The sequence below is a fragment of the Diadema antillarum genome, unplaced genomic scaffold (genome assembly GCF_040938485.1).
Source record: "Diadema antillarum isolate AM-2024a unplaced genomic scaffold, OU_Dant_1.0 seq00000218_RagTag, whole genome shotgun sequence".
Taxonomy (NCBI): domain Eukaryota; kingdom Metazoa; phylum Echinodermata; class Echinoidea; order Diadematoida; family Diadematidae; genus Diadema; species Diadema antillarum.
In genome coordinates this window covers 96,742-112,835 of record NW_027271273.1, presented here as the reverse complement: position 1 = coordinate 112,835, position 16,094 = coordinate 96,742, and the positions used below count along the sequence as shown (strand labels likewise).

General features: G+C 38.5%; 1 protein-coding gene across 1 annotated transcript in view; it reads left to right on the top strand.

Annotated features, from left to right (window-relative positions):
* Nucleotides 1–4,466, top strand: part of LOC139729129 (uncharacterized) — a 41,462-nt gene extending 36,996 nt beyond the window's left edge. Inside the window, exon 3 of the mRNA XM_071640060.1 lies at nt 3,384–4,466. Within this exon, the coding sequence (XP_071496161.1) occupies nt 3,384–4,409 (1,026 nt within the window). The 3' untranslated portion in view covers nt 4,410–4,466. The remainder of the gene's footprint in view (nt 1–3,383) is intronic.
* The last annotated feature ends 11,628 nt before the right edge of the window (nt 4,467–16,094 follow it).

Genomic DNA, 16,094 nt, shown 5'->3' with positions numbered 1-16,094 from the left:
GCGGCTTTATTCACCCCAATTGCATGGCATTAGCCCATGCGTCTAATCCCATATGTCCCCCCTCTTTCTCTCTCTTCCGCTTGTTCTCATTTTCACTTTCTGTATCTTTCTCACTTCCTTCCGAAACTTGGATGAAATTAAAAAAAGAACATCAAGATTACTATAGCGAAGACTATAGACTTCACGTACATAATGGCCGGATGAATTAAGCTACAAGCTCTAAGAAGCGGTACTCTGAGGGATGATGATATTCTTTTCTACTTATTGCATAATAGTGGAAAGCAAATACAATTATACACGTGTGCGTTTGTGTGTGTGTGTGTGTGTGTGTGCTTGTATTTGGACGCGTGAGTGCGTGTATGTGACATTGTCGTATAAGTACTGACTCGTAGACTATAATTGGATATATCTGTTTGGATCGAAGTCCATGGATTTATACCATCTTCTCCTATAGGAACATTGTGAGATGGACTTCACTTTAAAAAAACAATTACCTGTGAGGGAAAAAAAAAAGATCTGGGATCTTTGGTAGCATCATATAACTGTAGCTCAAGAAAAGTATGCTAATTTGCAAGGTTAGAGGTCATCCCAAGACCCGAATTGTAACGAATCAAGCAATGCTCTTTGTTGTGTAGTGGAGCAGTTTGGAAGTGTAGGATCATCATTGTGTCAAGCGATTTCTGTTTTGTTTTTTTTTCAAGTCTTCAATATTTTATTCGGACGACTAGCCATCGCTTCACTCAACTCAGTCTATCCTTGTTACGGTCCGTCTGTGTAGTAAACATGTCTCTATGCATTTACTGTGTAAAATTTGGGTGACCGAGAGGGTTTTGAATTGACATGTATTTCTGTCATGGATCGATCAGCGCAAGCTGTACGCTGTCGCGGCACTTTTAGAAAAGGTCATAGGCCCACAATTTGCGAGAACGTGCAATACAGTCAGAGAAATATTACGGATTCGATTTAAGATGATAAGGTCAGGCTAGAATCTGCTATGATGGCCCAGGCTGTCGTAAATGCACTTTTAAGTCACCCTGAGTAACGAACCCTTTCGGGGTGACCGTATATCGTATCTTTCTGTCGGGAAAGATTTAAAGTTCGTAACTCTCAAATGTGTCCGCTCACAGAAGTGAAACGGTACATATATATATATATATATATATATATATATATATATATATATATATATATATATATATATATATATGATAATATATATATATATATATTTGTATATTTCATTCATAAGAAGGAGAAACGGGAAGATATAGTGCTGACATAACAACAGTTGATGATAAGTATCCTTTGCGCGGCAAGATGCCAACTAATTTCTTATCACTGTTACCAATCCCTTCGCTTGAATCCGGTGTTGTCGGGCTGGATAAGAGAAAGCCTTCCAAATACGGTCATTTGCGTGTCATTTGAGAAAGAGGAGTTTATTACGGATTATGTGGCAAAGATGCTTGATCGTCGATTGGTAATGACTTGAAATTTGGCGCTCTGTCGCCTCTCTAACGATAAACTGGTGATTATCTAGCTGAGCGCTTCGCGTTGTACGACCATAGCTTCTATTTTGGAAATGATGGGTAAGTGGCTATTTACCACCTTCAGCCGCTGGTAAGTGATCAAAATGCGACGGGAAGTTTTGGAAATGGCAAAATGAAGGAGGAAACGGAGGATTTACCCAGGAGTATGTGATATTGGCACATCCAGAACTGTAAACTTTTGATAACGACTTTTCGGAGGGAATGAAGAGGCAACCAAGACTCTAGCGCACACACACACACACACACACACACACACTAAAAAAACAAAACAAACAACAACAACAACAACAATGAAGAGAGACCTTTATATGAACTCACTTCGTCGAATAGGAATTTAGGAAATACTCAAAAAGTAATCGCAGGAAACTGCTGCGTTGTATGAAATCTTTAAAACTGAAAGACACAAATCAGATAATGTGAGCTACATCGCACACTCACTAAGAATTTGGGCCATATATCTCTCAAACCTGAGTCGATTACCACACAAAACCTGCAGAGACCTCGAAGCGGAGCTCTCGGTGGCCGAGACGTCTTAGTTTGTATCAAATTGCTTACTGTATGCCATGCTCAAAATGTTATGGTTCGAATAATTTTCTGCCTTTTGTAGGCAAGGAACTTCTTCAAGGGAAAGGATGGCATTTGGCATGTCTCAGAGGAGAATGATGAAAGACACTATCTTAAAAAACGTGAAATCAATGATATCTTTTGCACAAAACACGTCATGTTGTGACGCGAGAGATTAGTAAGAAGGACGACTCATTTACACATGATGAATGGCTTGCTGACGTTCTATGATCATATTTTGATTAATGCTTATTTGTTGTCATTTTGTATCCTTTCAGACGCGACAATGCCTTCCTGATCTATATATATAAAGTTTCCAAGTGGTGCGTTCCATATTCCAGATTTCCAGATTCTGGATTTCAAAATGTAAATGTCAATCCGAGAGTCGAGTAGCACTGTTAAATTTTAAATATATTTTGTTTTTTTATGGGACAACAGTATGGGGTCGAAAAATATTCGGTTTCGTCAAGAGATGTAGTAATATCCTACATGAACACTCGTCTACAGAGTGTGAAGTTTGTGTAGTTGTTTAGTTATTCTTTGTCGATGTTGTTAAACGGCATGATTATACTTGTCATTTCAGATGAATATGCATGACAGACGTCCCAGAAATCTTTCTTTCGTTTGACTGGCTAATATCATCTAAGAGTTATTTTCAATCGTTTCTCTCTTCCGCCTACATAGAGTAATGTTTCCACTTTTATGAGGAAAGTGTTGACAAAAGACCGCAAACGAATTCAACGGCATGTCCTTCAATGCATTTAGAAGTTGGACAGATTGTCTCGCTGATCCTTCGTATTCCCCTCTCTGCGGGGGTATTATGCGAAATCGTAACTCGATATCTATGAAGATGATTACGTTCAAGCTCATTCATCGGAACGAGCGTTACATTTCTGGCCGAACTGCATTTTTAGTCGCGGGAACGGGTTGTTCAGTGTTTGCCCCGGGGATTCGTTCTTCAGGTCGGACAAGTAAGCTCCGCACGGTGTATTAGCCTCGTTTCAAGCCGCAAAACCCGTCCTGTCCTTTCCTGCTTCTTGTTACTTTTTGAAGATCTCTACAATGGGACTATCGTGTCACCAGGGTCAGCACGAATTTGTTCGTAAAGCATTAAAAATTGGTCATGCCACAAGTGACGTGATTAAAATGATTTTCATCGCAAGACTGTATTTCATTATCACATTCATCGTTTCTTCTAAAGAAGAGAAAAGAGAAGTGAAATCTATTTCCTCAATCTCTGACCCATGAAACGCTTTTCTTTGTTCTTTGCAGGTGGCGAAAATGGTGCTCGTCGTAGTCCTGTGCTTTTTCCTGTGCTGGTGTCCGTTTTTCATCGTCAGTGTCACGGCCAACTTTTCCCACCTCCTTCATAAGCGCAATTACATGTTCTCGCTGCTACTGATACACCTCCTGGCTTTCGCCAACTCGTTCATGAATCCTGTCATCTACGCCCTCATGAGCCAGGCCTTCCGCAGCGGCTTCTGGGAAATCCTCACCATCTGTTGCCCGCAATACCGGGACTTGGTGGCACCGAGCAGACATCACGGTGAGCGCCGGAGTGTCACGGCAGTCTCGCAGACTGAGGTGGCTCCGGAGCGCAGCACTCACGCTAAGCGCGGCTACAACCGCTTCGTGCGTCGCGAGAGCACACAGTTCTCGGCCGTGTCAGACCAGGACGAGGACCACATTGGAATGACGAAGCTGTCCAAGTCTGGAAACAACTCCAACAATAACAACAGAAAGCCAGTGGCATCAAGACCGAATCAGCCAGGACCGGATGCAGAGAGGAAGCGGAGAGCGGAGCGACTGCTGCACAAATTTCTCGACGAAGAGCCGCCGGAGAAGTCATCTGATACAGACGGCATTACCAAGGAGGACAATGAATGTGAGACGCCCCTCATAGGAAACGATGAACAGGAATACCAGAAGCAAAATGGCCCCAGTGGCATGCTTTTAAATACTGGAGCTGTCTGCCGTAGCAATGACCCAGATGAAAATGCCGTCAGAGTGGTCAGCGAAACGTCACACGACATGGAAACAGGCACGCCAACCGGAGCTCAGACGAGGGCGCCGGAAACAAACCCCGAGCTGATCCGCCTCAGTGTCGGCGAATCAACAAGTCCAGCCTGGAAGTCAGCCAACGACACCACTTCCCACGAAAGGGCCGATCTGGGTGTACACGAAGGCGACACCGAGGCAAACGCGCACTTCTCGAGTAATATCCCGGAGATCGCTATACACTCGACATCTACTACTGATGTGGAACAACTCATGGACTGTGAGCAAGGCACCACATAGAACGCACTGTCAACCACTCATGGATGCGGAGCAACGATTGCAGTCATCATAATAACAATGGAAGCGTTACTCTAAAATGCCGCTCACCTTGGCACGGAGATTCTTGCACGCATGCGCTGACGTCACGACCTGGACGATGCAACTGAACAACATATTGTGATTGATCTTGGAAATGTAACTTTCTTTCGAAGGGGATGCACTGGATTTGCACTCGATTTGCACTGCACATCACAGACTGAATACTTGGTATGCGGAAGGACGATGGCAGATGTACAGATCGTTTAATTTCTTATTTGGAGAGAGAAAGCTGTATTTTGTATACAAATCATCGACGTCGGGTTGAGATGATCTGAAGCGAGTAAACTGTAAATAATAATCACAATAGGCTTTCTAGTGTTCACTATTCAGTCCACGTTCACTTAATACAGATTAGTCTTGAAATTGTCACTATTTTGTCAGTGTCTGCATCCTTTGATTTCGAGTAAAACACAAATTAACGCAATGTGACCAATTATCTAAAACTGGTCAGTTTGCTTTTTTTTTCAAATGTAACTGAGTCTCGATTATGATCCAACTGGGAGGGGAAGATTGCAGAGTAACGATTAGCCATATTTTGTTGAAATGTGATGCATTGACTACCGTGATGCTCTCTCGTTCGGTAGTTTACGTCAAATAATTAACTACGAACGTAATATATAGGACAAAATCTTCTGTGTGTAAACCGAGATTGTGGGAGCTAGAAAGAAAGAGGAGTATGTATCTGATTTTTGTAGATTATTTTGCATCACAAAGTAAAAGTAGATCACTGTATGTTTGATGTGTGTGTGTTCATTTTTAACAGATTGCAATGTTTGATAATCACTAAAACGGGTAACTTGGGCACCAAATATAAGCGATACGACACTTTAATGTTTAGATGTTTTTTTGTTTGCTTCTTCATCACGTCTGTGCAAACTCATAAAAACCGTGTGTGTTTACTGTGTGGTAAAATGACGCCAGATTACAACAACAACAACAACAACAACAACAAATGAACGTTTGCGTTTTCAGATTTTAGTGAAGTTAATATGATCCAAGACTACGAACAATACAATGTTTTAATACCACATGGTAGCATGGTGTCTTATCAGCTTGTTCATCCACCGAGAACACGGAAGACAACATTTTGTGTCCTTGCTCAAGGATTTTGATGATAGCTAGCTTAATGGAATCCTTTGTCGTTTCTTTCACAAGTGTTTTTATTGGTCATTTAACTTTGTCTGTTTCACATGTTGAGTCAATATCACTACAGTGCATAATATAGTGAATATATTACCCGGTTGAGAAATGCAATCGTGAACGAATTGTCAACAGTCTTTGCAGTTGCACGGCAGATATTGTGGTATAGTACATTAAATTCATTCAAGTTAATTTCAGCTAATCTGAATTGATCGTAACGAGTGACATTAGCCGAGAGCCAAGAAAAAACGTCCCACTCTCCTTTCACTTTTCCCCCAAATGCAGGAATTCCCATTTATTTCTTTTGTTTCCCCTTCTTTTACCAACTCATGAAAATAGTCGCCTCATTATTAATCTAAAAATAATGTGCATCAAATATAAACGTACTTCTTATTTCACAACATTTGAAATATAATTTGAAAACTTGGGATATCGTCAAAATATTAATATTTCAATTTCCGGAGAGTGATTTCACCCACTCTTGATTTGTCATTTTGATAAGTGGCTGTATCGTGTCAGTGCTCACTCTGCTAATGCCTATAATTCAAGAAAGGGTATACCGAACTCTTGCTTGTGATACATTTTACTTACACAGATGTACAAATGTGACACGTATTAGCGAATCCATTATCATTGGTCTCACTCTTCCTTTAGCGATTTTATGAAGCTGTGATTCTCATGATTTAATGGCGTAGTCAGCGGCATGATGTTATTATTTGAGTGTGTACAGCATGTAACATAACTTTCAAAGTGAACTTCACGACGAACACCTTGACACGTTTCCTATGGTCGAGGAAATCAGCATGTGTGACAAGTCCGTCAAGTTGTATATTTTTGTGCAATCTCTTCTCGATGTTACTGAGGTCCGCGGCGAACTCTTATAAGATGAAGAAATATTTGCTGTCCATAGTAATTCAATTTGATACATCAATGTATTGTTACATGATATTATGCGTACACATGTATATATCATTATGTAGAACATACACATTATCTAAATTATACACCTACATAATGATGACCTTTATCATACACACATACATATATACATACCCACACACACACACACATATATATATATATATATATATATGTGCGTGTGTGTGTGTGTATGTGTGTGTGCCTGATTGCCCCTATATGTTGATTTTGGAATAGCGCATTTTTTAAATTCTATACAGAGCGACCTCTTTTCGAGATAATAGGTACTGAAATCGTTGTTAAAGAAGGTGAACATAATTCTTCACTACCAGGCACTCTCACTCTAGGTCAACTGACAGGCATAGCAAAATTCGATCAGATTTAGGTAAAACTTCACCTTCAATCGTCTTAAAATCAATGCGACCGAAGATGTACAAGTCACCGTACCTTCTTCTTTTTCCTTTTTTGTTGTTGCAATGTATCATTTTGTATAGCTCGTCCTTACAAAGTCTGCTGAAATGTCCTGTTTTCATTGAAATAAATGTATAGTTGTCGCGAAACATCACGTGCAGTGTAACATCTGTTTTCATTCTACAATTACCTGTCCACCGCGCATGCATTAAAAAAAAAATAAAGTGTAAATCTTCTCAACATATAGCCATGAACACAGAATTAGGAACTAGTCTTGATATTTGCTTGAGTAAATATTTTCAACATGCCCCATCAAAATATATTATGGACATTTGCCTCCCTACCCCACCAAAATAAAAGAAGAAGTATAAATTTCTCCATTGAAAGAATACTTTTCATGATCTTCAAGCTAGAAACATTCGTCGTATCGACATGAAAAAATAAAGAATAGAACATGTTTGTTATCATTATTGCTCTTCTCATCAAATTAGAGAGTCAGCGCGAAATCAAGAAACAGTCCCCAAACGGACATAACGAGAACGTGGGAACTAATATAGGGGCACATTAGTATACATAATGATGCACAGGACAGAGTGGATCGGAGAGAATTAGGTGCGCAACTTTAACTTTTTAAACCCACTAGCGCAGCGAGTGGGTTTTAGACTGTTTCCAAAGTTAACCGAGAGCATCCAATTCTCACTGATCCGCGAAATAGGCCTGTGCATCATTCGTTTTATAAAATGGGCCCGTAAATTCATGAAATCCAACCTTTTTCCTCATCATGCGTCGGGTACACCTACAATACTATCAGCTATAATAGAAGGCTTGAGCCATGCGTTCGGATTTAACCGAACGCATGACCCAGTATGGATCAGCAAAAATCAATGCATGATAATTGACCAATCAGATTGTAGAGATTCTAAAGCTCATTTTATGAAAAAAAAGAAGAAAAACTAACACACACACGGCAGGGACACACGGTCGCTGGTTCGTTTCTGTATGGAGATAGCGGAAGACGTGCAGATATAGGTGCCCGCCCGTTTTGAATACTCTTACTCAGGCGTTGCGGACGGTTGTGACTGCCGAAAATGCTTTTTTTGGGACCCTGTAATTTTCTTCTTCTTCTTCTTCTTCTTCTTCTTCTTCTTCTTTTACTTTTACTCCTTCTTTTGACACGAGGAGTCTGAAGATTACACACCTGGAAGTGAGATTATATTTTCTGGGCCCTATCACAAAACGTTTTCCGAAAGATATGATAGGGTGAAGTTTTACATATGAATTGCTGACGCCACTTTTACAAGAATGACGGTGAGCCGTGTTTGATAGGGGTGGACTTTTTGACAAATCTGCCTACTGGAGGCTTAATATATTTCTTTCAAACTCATAGGGGCTCTTTGATGTGTATTTAAAGCACATATATATCATACGTCATACGAAAGTATCTTTCAACCCCTGTGCAGATATTAGCTTAAGAACCCAGAACGATGGGAACTTGAAAATATCAGAGCTGAATGAGACAATGAATACATTTGGATAAGAAAATCAAAGTAAAAAAAAAAAAACACCCCAAGGTAAGTTTCTGTTTTTGTTCAACACTTTCCGTCAAAAAAAAAAGATAATAACTGATACGCAAAATGATAAACACCATACAATTCAGCGAAAATAAAAATTACAATAGGATAAACAATAAAGATGAATATAACATTACAAATAAACATTACATTCATTGTTCGAAGACAGAAAGGTATGCCTTAAAAACCTGTTCCCATACAATTCTATTCATTAAATATCAAAATGTTGTTGACATCAAAGCATTATTAAATTAATTTGTACACACATAAACACACACACACACATAGAGAGACACATACTGAAATTTGCTTATGAAAACAATTTGTCATGAAAGTTCAGCAAACTGGTTTATGAAAGTAAGAAAAAAAAAAAGATAATCTTAACTTTCTTTTAAACACATTCCACGATGAACTTCGTCTTATTTCAATCGGAATCATGGGAGTTCAAAATATTTTGGTCTACAAAAAATATAGAATATTTCCTATAGGACGTTATTCTGTACAACGGTTTTCCATACGACGAGTTCCGGCATACGGCGATATAAACTTATCTTTTGTTCTGATATTATCTTCTGTTATCATAAAAAAAAGAAATGATCAATAGACAGAAAGTTGTTGATGCATTTTCATAGAACAAAGGTACGTGTAAACGATAATTTTACTTTGAAAATTAAATGTATCTTCAAATGTCAAAATCTTCATATTACATATCTTAGTTGATTCGTATTATGTATTATATACATATTTATTTATTATATATATATATATAAATATATGTATATACATATTTTGCTGCCAATTGTATATACATATATATATGTTTATTCGACGCATACATATTATATTATATATATATATGCGACGTGTAGGTAAGAAACTCACAGTGATAAATAATACGAACCAACTAAGATAATCTATCATTGTAATACATGAGTTTGCCCAGCAACCTATTGCACAATAATTTAAATGGGATAGCACGAGAGCATTATCTAGAAGAACCGATATTTTTCCTGACAGAAATCGATGTTTATAAAACGTCCCAATATTTTTTTTCAATAATCTGTTGCAGACGACACTGGTATGTCCCTTCCATTAAGTTTGTTATCGATTGTCACACCAAGAAACATAATTAAGCAAATTTGGTCGAAATGTAAATCCTTAACTTTAATCGTAATTTCACTGATATCTTAATACCGCTTAGTTTGTTTTGATGTACACTGAACTTCCTTGTATTTTACGGTTTTCCCTTATTCTAATTTCTGTTACCCGTCTAACTCTACTTGAAATTATTATGAGACCTAATATAAATATCGCAAAAAATTCCCTCCATGATATATCGCTGACGTCATTTTGCATAATTGTGTTACTTTTCAGCAGATCAAGACAGTTTCAGTTGAATACAAAGAAAAATTGAAATAAAGTAGCAGGTATAAAGAATGACTAGCATTCCCATTTTTTGTTATCATTTTCTGGTGAAATAATTATACATGATTTGGGTTTGGAATAAGACATGCACAGAATCTCTTGTCTGTTGATGTCGATTGCATAGTAAGAGACTCAACTACAGCAATGCTTGCTAGTAGATCATTCCGCGCTTGTTTCCCGAAATATCTCTGACTAGGTTATCGTTGCAGCAGCCAATGTTCCTAAGCGTTTTGTCGTTTGTGATGATTCACCCCTTAGCGTTTGATTCTATCAAATTCGTCACATTATTGCTGTGTAACAGCTGCTTGGGTGTTCTGAGGAAAAAAAAACCCAACAGCAACAACGAATGATATAAATCTAGAAGTAAAAGATATAATTATGCTGAAGAATCATATCATATTGGGCCTATACCTAGTCTGATGGGATGACAAAAGAGCTAGACATATTATCCATAAGAGACTGCCGCCTGAGGATGAAAAATGTGCACTCTTATCGTCACAATGACTGTATCGCCCGGATTGAAAAAGAAGAAGCATAATGTGACACAAACTATGAAACAAAGACAGAGAAGACGAGAAAAACGCCTTTGTTAGGGGAATCAGACTAATATCATTAGATAATATCATGTTCGAAGTATGGAAAATCCTTGAACACCAAAATTAGAAAGCAATGCTCGCGGTTGCATCGGTCTGTACTGTATAATACATAATCATGCATTAGGATGCGTTATACAGAAAATACATGATTATTACCATGCTTTTATTCTGCACTTGTTTTTTAATTCACTCCTTTCATATATCTCTTTTTGTTGATCCGAGGCAGCAGCAAGACGATCAAAGCCCTCCAAGGTTTGTTTCCTTGAATAGAACATCTGAAAGAAGAGTTTTATTGAATAGAACATCTGAAATAATTATTAAAGGAATGGTATAGTTTGGATTGAGGTGAGGATCCAGTTTTTAATCTTTTGCGAGATACTTAGAAATAACTTTATGAAACGATACAGAGCATACAATTAAAAAAGGAATTCAAAGCTTATTTCATGGTAAACGGTTTTGAAATGGAATGAATATATATATATATATATATATATATATATATATATATATATATATATAATATATATATGTATATATATATATATATATATATATATATATATATATATATATTGTACATAGCGAAGTAAAACAAAAAGATCCTGTAAAATAAAAAGGTGGGTCACACCTTTTCATACGATTGCTTTGCTGTGGATATCTCAGCCATTTCAAAACCAAATTTCATCAAATTGTATTCTTTCATATTTCATACGAGGTTTCTCATTATCTTAAAAAAAAAACCATCATTAAAAGAGATGGCAACCTGTAGCCCCATCTCAACCGAAACTGTACCATCCCTTTCACACGAGAAGTAAGGATGATAAGATCTTGGCGACAGTTATAAGTACGGTTATGACAGGTACATACATTTGCCGTCTAACAAGACACTTTCCCCCTTTTCCAGCTGGCTTTTTACGATGGTTCCACACGCGTTTTATTGTAATTATGAAATATCTTTCACACACACACACACACACACACCCAAACACAATACTTAATCATGTATATTGTTTACATTTTGGTTGAGTGCCACTATATTGCATTTTACATTATCATACCAGATCATGACATAACAATATAGCATCATTACATTATCTCAACACCATCACTAATCCCGACTTGTATACAATCATGATACACTCTGGTGCAGTTATTCTTCTGCTCCTCTCATAAAGTTTGAGCAATCTGGCAAAGAGCAACGCTGGTTGTCATAATAATAATAATAATATAAGGTCTTATTTACCCAGGGTAGCCTCTTCAGTGTTGCCACTGCTCTACCAGAGGGCCCTGCTATTATTATCACCCTAGCGTTGCCAGGTACCCATTTATACACCTAGGTCGAGTGGGACATTGTGGGTAAAAACATCTTGTCCAAGGACGTAAGCACAATAAGCTTGGTAAATGCGATCATGGGCTATCAACTTTGAGACGCGTGGTTCTAATCACCCCGTTATCTTCCGACATCATTACAAAAGAATGTAGTGTAAAGTACAAAGAAAGAAAAGAGCATGGATTAAAGTATCCCAGCCAAATCCAGACAAACTTGCTGGAATATGAGAGAGAAAGGGGAAGAGAGAGAGAGAGCGAGAGAGAGAGAGAGAGAGAGAGAAAGAGGGCTGGAAAAGAAGAGAGAGAGAGGGGGGAGAGGGGAGAGAGAGGGAGGGGGAGTTGAGAGGTGAGATATGAATCTTCCATGTTCATGTTCAGCTATCTTCGCATCTTACGCCATGCTCCGTCATATCTTGCCCCTCTTCAGAGTTCGTCAAGATGGCGAACGAATCATATTGGGTTGCTGATAAACAAACAGCGATAACTGCGCATTGTCAAAGGTGAGGGCGTAAAGTGGATGTAACCAAATACTCGCGGTGATCCAAACAAGCGATATCGTCCTATCCTTGTTCAAAAGACTTTGCGCGCCTGGCGAGACGTTTTTTAAAAAGATGGAAAATCTCTTTTTTTTTCTCACTTCCTTCGTAACCACATCCCTGGACATTTTTTTTTTTAACGGCGTCTTGAATACTTTTTTCAAGGATGTACCATGTCGTAGATGCGTTCCCTTTTCAGGGCCTGATATGATGAATTTCATAGCACAGTGTTAACATTTGTGAGAAAAATCATACAGGTTGCACAAAACAACATGCCGGTTTTAAGAAAAGTTAGCAATCTTCACACATTATAGATTTACAATACTGTCCAGAGATTTCTCTACATATGCTTTACCTCAGGTCACCCTATCTATCGATCTATCTCTCTATCCGTCTAAAGAGTCTGTTTGTATCAATGTCTGTGCCATCTTCATTTCCTCGTTTCTTACTGTAAATGTATTTCTTTTCTTCTTTCTTTCATTCTTTCATTCGTTCTTTCTCTCTCTCCTTATTTTGACCAACGACAACCGAGGGGAGAACTGGGAGATCTAACAGTCATGCAAATATCAGCTGGAAAGTAACTCGGTAAGAAAAACGGCAAGAAAAGTCAACCACCAAGAAAAAACCGCATGTTGCTCGGTCAGTGCCTCTGCGTCTGGTGCTCCTACACGTGGCTCCCGTTCTGGCCGAATCTCACCCGCTGGGCGTTTCGGACGGACGGGCACAGAGTGATCGCGACTCCGCGCATCTATTTCAGCAACAAATGGTGCTTAATCGAGCTTTGCGCACCACTGTTAGCTAACACGTGATTCAATAACTTGAGATTTTAACTATTTGTTTAAAAAAAAGAAGAAGAAAAAAAAAACACCTTCCAGTAGGTAGAGACTCATGCTGTTGTCCTCTCATTCACGCCGTATTTCTTTGCAAGGATAATTTAAATAGTCGGAAATGTCTCTATCCAACTGATACGACAAATTGGGCTTCCTGCTTTGTTGAGCAGAATTTTCACACTTACCTCATGTAGAATGATTCGATAAGAGACTCCAAAGTAGAGTTGAGTTGTGCTGGTTGTTTTTTTTTTTTTAATCTTTGATTTTCATTACCATCTGCTCACCAGCACATCCCGTCTCCGTGCATACAATCATGAGAGCGGAGGATGGCGGGGTGGTGGGGGAGGGGAGAACTGTTCCCCTTCCGATTTCACGCGAGAACTGTGATGGTGGTAGTGGGAGAGGGGGAACTTCCTCCCACTTTTTGTTCAATTCAATTCAATTCAATTCAGCTGTTATTACCATCCAACAGAAAAGTAATGCAAATACAACATATACATTAATGAATCATAATTATATTGATAACAATTTGTAAGCTATGCAGATCATAAAGTCTTAATACAGTGTTTTTTATACAACAAAGTTATATAAAAACGAATAGATATAAACAATACATACTTTGCAGCGATAACAAACAAAAATTGAATACATCGATTGAAAAGAGCGATCTACTGAAAAGCGGAGCTTGCAAAGTGTACATCCCTCGAAAACAAAATGTCAAATCATGTTATATATCCAAATATATCTATCTACGACATACATGTATATGTATTGCAAGTTAAAAGACATTATTTTCAAAGTATAGACAACATACAAACTTAAAATGAAATAAATGTTGAAGCACAGACAGACAGACAGACACTATTTACACAACATGTGCTGCTGAGTGTTGGCAATACTATCTGACGTTAATTCTTTTAATAGCCTAAACTGAATGAATTTTGCAGTTTTACGAGGGTTGAACATAACCATTTCCCCCTAAAATTGTGCTCACCCAACAGCATAAAAAGCAAACAAATATGATAAGTGTCAAGGTAGGTGTAATTGAGTCAAATGATGGATGATAAAAATCACTTAAATATACACTAGAGACAGAATGTAACACTTGTGACTTTTGAATAGTGACCATCTATGTCTTTGATATGCGCTCATTAAAGCATGACTCAACAGATCTTTCTCATACAGAAGTTAGTAGGTGTATAAATTCCTTAATCAAATGATTTTCCTCAAAAGATAGAATCGATACTACTTATGAAAAGTTTGATTCGTGATCATGATAAAGAAAGTCCATCATCAGATAGAGTAAAATAAAACCTTTATAGGGATACCACACTCTGTCTTGTTATATAACAAGAAATAATCTTGAGGTTATGATTGAAAATATCCTATGTTTACAGCATTTGAGCAGGTTTAATCGTATCTCAACTTGGCAAGAATGGAGTTACTAAGTATGTCGTTTTGCGATCAAACTCTCCATACTGTAGATACACTTACATCCATCCATCCATCCATACATACATACATACATAGAAAAGTAGCCACAAGTCTTTGCTGTCGATCGAAGACAATTCAAAAAGAAAGGAAGGGCAGTAAACAAGGCACATCTTATAATAATTGATTTGTACTGGCCTCGTTTGTTTATTTGTTTGTTTGTTTGTTTGTTTGTTTTTCTCATGGAGAGTACGCACAGAAGCTCGATCAATTGCCATGTGATGGAGTACCCCCCCCCCCACCCTAGCTCACCCCTACAGGTGGTTTGCAGAAAGTTTGACGTGACGAAGGGCGATCGCGTAGGTGGACTTGTCGCGGTAAGGTCGATCGTTACGCACTTTACCACGGGCTTAATGACCTATTATAGGCCTTGCGGGAATACCGATCCGTGGGAGCTTCAAGAGCTTCAAGGTAATGAAGTGTTTTGTTGTGATTTTGTTATTGTTGTCATTGTTAAGTGTTGCATTTGCTGACATATCCCACATGAGTATAGAAAGCCGAATGCGTTTGAAATGATACAAAAAGAAAATGTTGGGAAACCTGCTTTTAAGAGATGCGCCGACTCTACTGACACACGAGACCCAATTCTACCCTCCCTCCGCTCGTGCATGCTGCCCGAGTATAGACCTACTCCTTGCAATCGATTCTGTCATGATGGGTAGGTGGTATCTCTTTCATATTCGGTGTTGTGCAAAGCCTCCAATAATAAAGGTAATGTTTCTCCCTCAAGGAAGCTTTAGGCGCGCGAACGTGTCTCATTTCAGCACATAAAGATCCGTTTCTGGACAAATTAGATGTCGCAGATACTTCAGTGTCCAAAATAATCGAATCCAATTTCGGTGTAATGCAACTCATTACGTTCACATACCTTTGGCGTGTCAGCGTTGCTCCGAACCCGTACGAGATCTCCAGTCTTTAATGCGGTGACTATATCCGACTAAATATACAGAAACCGAACGAGACATATATCACAGTCGAGTACTGAAAGGGAACACCACCACGCTCGCAAAAACAAACAAAGGACTGAAAAAAAAAAATCAAAACCTCGAGCGATTCGACTGATACACACATTCAAACTACGACGGACCCCCTTCTCACAAAATCTCATTATTTAGCATAAGAACAGGATGTGTGTATAGAGTATGAGGCCCATCGTTCACGCTTTTATGAAGCTCTTTGATTTTGAACACGGATCAACAAGATTTGAACACGAACAATAAATGATTAATGATGATCAAATCCCACGAAAAATTTCATTCACACTTCGTTTGGGTTTTTATCTATTCATCCGTATTGCCTGTTTTTCACCACTAAATTATACTCCCCCTGGCCTTTAGGCCTACGGGTTAAATTTGTCACT